The sequence below is a fragment of the Eretmochelys imbricata genome, chromosome 2, assembly GCF_965152235.1.
Source record: "Eretmochelys imbricata isolate rEreImb1 chromosome 2, rEreImb1.hap1, whole genome shotgun sequence".
NCBI classification, from domain to species: domain Eukaryota; kingdom Metazoa; phylum Chordata; order Testudines; family Cheloniidae; genus Eretmochelys; species Eretmochelys imbricata.
Genome location: NC_135573.1, coordinates 5,476,009 through 5,483,020, shown reverse-complemented (window position 1 = coordinate 5,483,020; position 7,012 = coordinate 5,476,009). Strand labels below are relative to the sequence as shown.

Genomic DNA, 7,012 nt, shown 5'->3' with positions numbered 1-7,012 from the left:
ATGTCCCATCACCGGCCGTTGGAGATATTTTTTGCTAGCAGTTGCAGATCGGCTCCACCCCATTGTAGGCAGTCCCATCATCCCCTCCCCTTCATAAACTTATCAAACTCAGTCTTGAAACACATTCCTTTTTTTGCCCCGCCAGCTTCCCGTGGAAAGCTGCTCCAGAACTTCACTCCTCATATGACCCAACCTCCAGCCCAGAGGCACCGACTTTCCAATGTGCCTAGGGGTGCTTGATCTCCACTCTGTCCCAGGCCTGGCAGGCTAGAAGAACAATACCCTGTACTTTTCCGTTCAGTGGACAGCTACTTTACATCTTGTGATCTCCGAGCACTTTGCAAACATCAGGGCGAATTCAGCCTTATGCAGGAAGGCGGCAAAAAGCCTTGGCACCACTTCAGTCCCACTTAAGCCTTCAAAATAGGCATTTTATAAATGGGGAAATGGAGTCATAGAGCTTGACCCCATAACAGAACCCAGATCTCCTGGCTCCTTCGCCTGTTCCTTAACCACCAAAGTCTCTTCGATTCCAGTTTAAATTCAGCAGTTAGAGCTAGTGTCTCTCCAAGGCTGAGAGCCACTTGTTGCAGGTGGTGGAAGGGAGGAGGGATATACTGGCAAGGAGCCAGTTACAGTTCTCTGATTTCATGGACCAATCTGCACTGGCATTGGCCTGGGCCTTTGTGTGAGCTAGAGCAGCTTAGTGGCTGCTCTAATTTATGCCAGCTAGCTGTGGTGCCTATGGGATCATACAGCAGGTGAAGATTGGTGGACTCTAGTTGCCCCTTCTTGCCCCCAACACACCAATTACACTGGTGAAGGGCAGACGATGTAAGAGCTGCCTATGATGCCCAGCTAGTTTTCAGGTGGACCATCGCAGTCAGATTCTGGCTCCTTTGAGCTGCTTAAGCGGTACATAGGAGCCAATATTCAGAAGAGATCCTGGCCTTTTGTCTTTAAATATGCCCATACCTGTTTTCTTTATGTGACACTGATGATGGCATAAAAGAATCACAGAGAAACTTCTTAACAGCAAAGCAAAAATGATTTTTAATTGCAATCTACAGAACAAAACCTGACCAGTTATAATTCTAGGACAAGTATCCTCCAGTGCAATCAAATGTTGGCTGCATTTATTATCTGTCACACACATGGGATTCCACAGAGCTTTTGCAGAGCTTCACAGTGCAAGGATACAAATGGTATGCTGTAAAAGGTACAGAAAACACCTGACACACGTGAGTGAATTAAAACATTCAATCACGAAGAGCAATGCCAGAGGGAGAAGGAGGTTAACTGCTTCAGGGAAGGGAGAAAAATGTGCATTATTAGATGATGTTTCAAAGAGCTCAAGGGCTGATGCACTGGTAAAAGATGGCTGTTCCACATGGCAGGAGCTGCGGAGAAGAAGGCACTCACGCCAACAGCTGTGTGAAGGTGACAAGGACCAGAAAGGCCAGGGTTAGGGGAATGGAGGGAGCCAAATGGGTAGCAGACTGATGAGAGAGGACAAATCCTGGAAGATTCCTGCTATACAGAATCACAATCCATCCTAACCAGGAGTCATGTATTAAAGTAGAGAGCTACAATCCCAGACACAAAGAAATAGGCTTCCACACAACTCAGGTCCTCTCTTTGTCTCCCTTGTTTACCAGGAGCCCACCCTCAGTTTGCAACTCTACACAACACAGAGAGACATCTAGTGGCAGAATAACATATTGGATGAAAACATGTTACAGATGGGTTTTTTTTTACCCACCAGGAGGGCAGTTTTGAACTGGGTCCTGAAATGAATGGGGAGCCCAGGGAGTTGTTTGAGAATGCAGACAGTGAGCTCACACATCTTGCAGAGGAGAAGCCAGCACATCTTGGAGTCCTGGCAGCTTGGATCTGGGGAGGAGGGGGAATTGTACGAGTCCAGGCAAAAGAGGAGGTGGGATTTCAGCAGAGGAGGGGCCAAGGCAGCAGCAGGGTGGCAATGGGAAGATCTGCAGCTCTGGGAAGAGAAGGAGGGCCCAGGGTCCAGGATCATGGCTATGAACAGCAGAGACAAAAGAGAGGTGTGGGTCAAAGAAGGAGCGAGAGGAGCAGAGCTTGGCTTGGCAATGCCGCTCTCGCACAGCTGTCTTGGAGGCCCCTTCAGTCCCGGACATGGTGCTGAATCTGGGAGTCTGCCCGCTCAAGGCACGCAGAGAGGGGGATGATGGAGGGGTTAAAAATGCATGCAGAGAAGTGCATCTATATAAAGAGCGTCACCACAGCTAAACAGGAAGTGGCTGAGAGGGAGGGGGAGCTTGGCCCAGAGGAAGAGGAGCAACGGGATTTGGTTAGAGAGGTGTGATAGCGGGCAGCGGCGCTCTGACAGAAGAGAGCCAGGGATGGCCGCCCGGCTAAGGCAATGGGGTAGGAAGAGGTCGAACGATCCCCAGGGCTGGAAGCTGCCCTGAGATGAAGTCTGAGGCCAGCCACTTGGTTGTAATAATAATAACCATCCCTAGTGCTTATCCCACGCTTTCCATCCGTCCATCTCAAAGCGCCTTGCAAAGGAGCTCGGTCCTATTGTCCCCTGTTTACAGGCATGGAAGCAACTTGCCCAAGGTCACCCAGCAGGCCAGGGGCAGCGCTGGGAACAGAAGCCAGGGTTTCTGAGTCCCAGCCCAGAGCCTTCTAGAAGGCAACACTGCCCCTCCTGCTACAATCAACCCGGGGCCAGGATTTCAAAATCGGGGCGGGGGGATGCTCCCATCACCAGCTGCAGACAGTGAAAGGATGGGGAGAGTCTTATGATTTTGCCTACGAATTTTGCTTCCTTTTTCACCATTGAGTTCACAATCCATCGCGATGGATTCGAAGAGCTCAAGCTAGGTAGCTTAACGAAGAGAAGGTTCAGGGGTGACTTGATCACAGTCTAAAAGTTCCTGCATGGGGAGCAAATATATAATAATGGGATCATCGATCTAGGAGAGAAGGGTCTAACACGAGCCAGTGGCTGGAAGTTGAAGCTAGACCAATTCAGACTGGAAACAAGGTGTACATTTTTAACAATGAGAGTAATTAATCATTGGATCAATTTACCAAGGGTCATGGTGGATTTTCCATCAGCGGCAAGTTTTAAATCAAGAGGGGAGGTTATTCTAAAAGATTTGCTCTAGGAATTATTTGGGGGGCAATTCTCTGGCCTGCGTTATCATAGTGTGACACTGACTAGAAATGTCTGTAGGAAAGGAAATATTATAGAAACTGTCTGGGATTGCACCAGAACCCCTTTCTGCAGAATACCACTCAGCATCCTCCTGCCCCGCCTGGCCACAGGCGGCAGCTCCGTTCAGCCCAGTCCAATGCCTAAGACCGCACAATAGAAGACTCCGCATCTTCCAAGAGACATGCCAGGTGACAGAACCCCAGTGTGAAAGGCAACAGAGAAGCTATTTGTTCAGAAGTTTTGAGGCAAGGCCTGGCTGTTAGGATACATCGTTAAACCCAATGCACAGAAGGTGTTGGTCTCTTGCTGGGGAAATCTGAGCAGGTTCTTCAGGGTTAAAGCCCCTCTTTTCCCAGCACATCACAGTCCAGCTCTAAGAAAGGCCCCGATCCTCTTACCCCATCACTGAGAACCTGGTTTGGGTGGCGGCTTCCCACTCAGGTTGCACAAGGTGCTCTGGCAGCAGGTAGTGGAATAGGAGGCTAAGCCCAGGTTGATATTGAAGTGCGGGCAGATTGGGGAGCATTTCTTGGTGATTTGCCTCTTGGCTGCCCACATGCCTTAACCAAGGAGAAGAAAGAGAAAACTATTATTAAAAGGTCTCTCCCTGAGGTCCCAGAGCCTTTGCAGGAAAGGATTTAGATCTAATCTCCAGGAGTCTCTAGGAGACTACAGTAAAATTATCCCTCCATTCACCTCACTCTAAACCTTCCAATCCCCCTCTCTCTCCACTCCTTCCTCTTCTTCTCTTTCCAAGGCCCTGGCTTTTGCCTCTTCTTCCAATCTCTGGCATCCCCTTCCTTCTCCAGACAGATTTAACAGGAAGACAAAGGGGCTGAACTGACCCCTCTGAGGATGGGTTCAAGATGTAACACTGGGATCTGGATTTCACACCCCACAAAGGTTGGGGTATTTGAACCAGGGGTGCTCCTTCAGCCCCGTAAGGTTCTCCACCTTCCTAACATGCGTCTCCTGTGAGGTAAATAAATCCTGGACCCATCCCCTAGCAAAACCCCACTGTTCTCCACGCTCCGGGAGTCATTCCCTAGTCAGCAATCCTGGCACGTACCAAACCCCAAAAAACCAACAGTCGTCAGGCAGTGCTTGTCCGCATCCGAGCACTTTGTGATCTTCAGACAGTGCCAGTTGCTGGACTGGTTTTCACAAGTGAAGCACCACAGTGAGTCAGCTGTGGAAGGGAGACATGGAGGAGTTAGACATGTAAAATGGTATGGCCACTCCAGCAGCCAAGTCCTCTCCTTTACTGTAGCGTCAGTGAGGAGTTAGCCCACTGACGCCAGTGCAGTGAGACACTGGGGTGAGAGGAGAACCAAGCCCATGGTTCTAAATCAATCCACCCACCCTGCAACAACTGCCCTTCGGCCGTGCTCCCAAACCGTAGAAAAACTACCCTCTCACACTGGATCGGGGGCGGGGAAAGCATTCAGTGCATCGCACCACCGGAGCAAAGCTTAGAGAGAAAAGATGTCCTTGTTGTTAAAGGCAGAGGAAGCCAGGAGAGTCAGGTTCTTCCATGAACTTTGTGACCATCGCTAAAGCACTAAGGGCTGATCGGAAGCTCAGTGAGGACCATGGGTGTCTTTCCATTGACGCCCATGGGCTTTGGATCAGGCCTTTAATTTCTCTGCCTCCCAGTTGGCCAGCTGTAAAATAAGGCTAATAACGCTCATTTTCACCCACCCATTGCCTGGCTTGCCAGTTTAGATTGTAAGCTCATCCGGGCAGGGACTGTCTGTCTGTGAGGGGGTTTATAAACCCCATCCTGCCATGGCAATAAGGGATTCAGAGATGGAGTAGACACCTCCTCAGCTGCGTCTTATTGGCGAGCCACCAACAGCTGGGCGAGAGCTTGCGGCCCAGGCAGAAGGGGTCTGCCAGGGAATCTGAGGGGACACTGTATCAGCTCAAACCGGCAGGAAGCAGCTCAAGGAGTTGGTCTGCGAAAGTAGGCTGGAGGGAGGTGAGGAATATAGTGACCTGGCTGGAAGGCTGAGTCATGAGAAGGGGCAAATCACTGCAGGCTCTGAGGGGCTTTCAACGGGGGCTCTGAATCAAAGAGGCTGCCTTACCCCCAGCTAGCCACAAGGGGGGGGGCGCACTCTCTGGTGAGAGACCCCCTCCACGCTCTCACTATGTACCTGTGCAACGCCTGGCACGAGGGGGCACTGACCCAGGTTGGCGACTGTATAGCAGAAATAATAAAAATACCAACACAAACTCGCTCGGACAGCGAACCAAACCACTCGCAGGCATGGAGCCAAACCCCCTTAAAATCACCAAACCGACAGGACACAGAACTGATGTGAACTAACCAGACCGCTGCATGTGCCCAGGGCCACACACTGAAGTCAACAGAAGATTTGTCAATGACTTGAACAGGAAAAGAGTCAGCCTCCAAGCCAGAATTAATTATGCAGCAACTCCTGGCTTTGTGCCCCGCTCTCAGCCCACAGAAGCTTTTAAACAATGCTGGGTTTGACTTATCGGAGCCCAGAAACCTCCCTGAAAAATGCCCTTTTCGGGAATGAGGGTGGAAACTTCTTCCTCTTTTCCCCCATCAAAAACATACTCACTTCTGGGCTGAGCTCGAGCATCAGAGCCCCCATCGGCTCGCAGGCAAATGAGTGGAGACAACTGAGAGCAGGGCTTTCCCACAGCACCTCCCGTCGCCCGCCGCATCTCTGCCGCAAACACTATGGCAGCGCTTCATACTTTTGTTGCTAGCCCAGAGGGGAAGATGCTCCCCTGATTCCCCATCTTCTGGATGAAGTCGTACGGGGGCCACAAAATCCACGGAAACCCTTTGCTGGGCTGGGGGATGTGACCACCTGGGGGGGAGGGGATTTGGGTCCTGCCCCGGTGGGATAGGTGCCCCTGGAGAAGCAGCTCCTGCCCCCAGAGGTGTAACGGAGGTGCAGGGGAGATGGGTGCTGCCCCTGGGGTGTGAGAGATCACAGGAGCTTATCTTGTGCGGCTCCAACCCACTGGCTCTCACCACAGCACACCCATGGGGCCCTGCCACCATGCTGCCCTGCCCCCTTCCTTGCCCTGGTGCTGTCAGCGCCCCTAGCTGGGCCAGGCTGGGTCTGGTGGGCTGGCAGCATCCCCTGGACCCCCCATTGCTCAGCCCCGATCTGCATCTTGTTTGTCTAGCAGCACAGGGAGCCTCTCTCGACGTCTCACCTTGCTCTGCGCACAGAATGACGGCCAACAAGACAGCCAGGACAACCTTCATCTTCCCTGGATCTTGGTCATGTCCTGGTGTGAACAGCTTCTCCCAGGGCAGGATATAAATCTCCCTGGTTGGATTCAGTGACGAGGGAGACAGCAATTTAGAAGGCTGGGTCCCGCTGGGGCAATGCTCGGGTTGGGAGGGGTGGAATGTGTGTGGGAGGCTCAGATCCGGCTCGCCCTGTGCTGGCAGGGTGGTGTGAGGGACCCGGTGCAGAGTGAAAGGTCCTGACCCTGATTGCTTTTGTTTCTATATGTCGCCATTCTGCTGGGAGGCATGAGCAGCAACCAGGGCTGGGTTCAGCGTGCAGGGGTTCCTGTGAGAATTACAAAAGAGAATTGGGTCGGGCTCAAACCCAGCAATCTGGGAAAACAGAGCCCCACCCCCTAGGCGCTTCTAGGAAGCCATTTTGCCCCACTCGCGAGCACAGAGTCTAGGTATAATGAAAGAAAACGTATTAAAAGGCAGAGGGAATCCGGCATTAATGTGGGAAAACATCACCACCACAACTCCGAAGCATGCAAACCGTAAGTAAACACCCACCCACAGTACGC

At 51.8% G+C, this 7,012-nt stretch overlaps 1 protein-coding gene across 1 annotated transcript; it reads right to left on the bottom strand.

Moving 5' to 3' along the window:
- Positions 1-3,607: 3,607 nt before the first annotated feature.
- Positions 3,608-6,461, bottom strand: LOC144260255 (lymphocyte antigen 6E-like). Its single transcript, XM_077808812.1, has 3 exons — positions 6,410-6,461; positions 4,275-4,394; positions 3,608-3,765 (listed from the first exon to the last, which is right to left on the bottom strand). The coding sequence occupies exons 1-3, from the start codon at positions 6,459-6,461 to the stop codon at positions 3,608-3,610; spliced, it is 330 nt and encodes a 109-aa protein (XP_077664938.1).
- Positions 6,462-7,012: the final 551 nt, after the last annotated feature.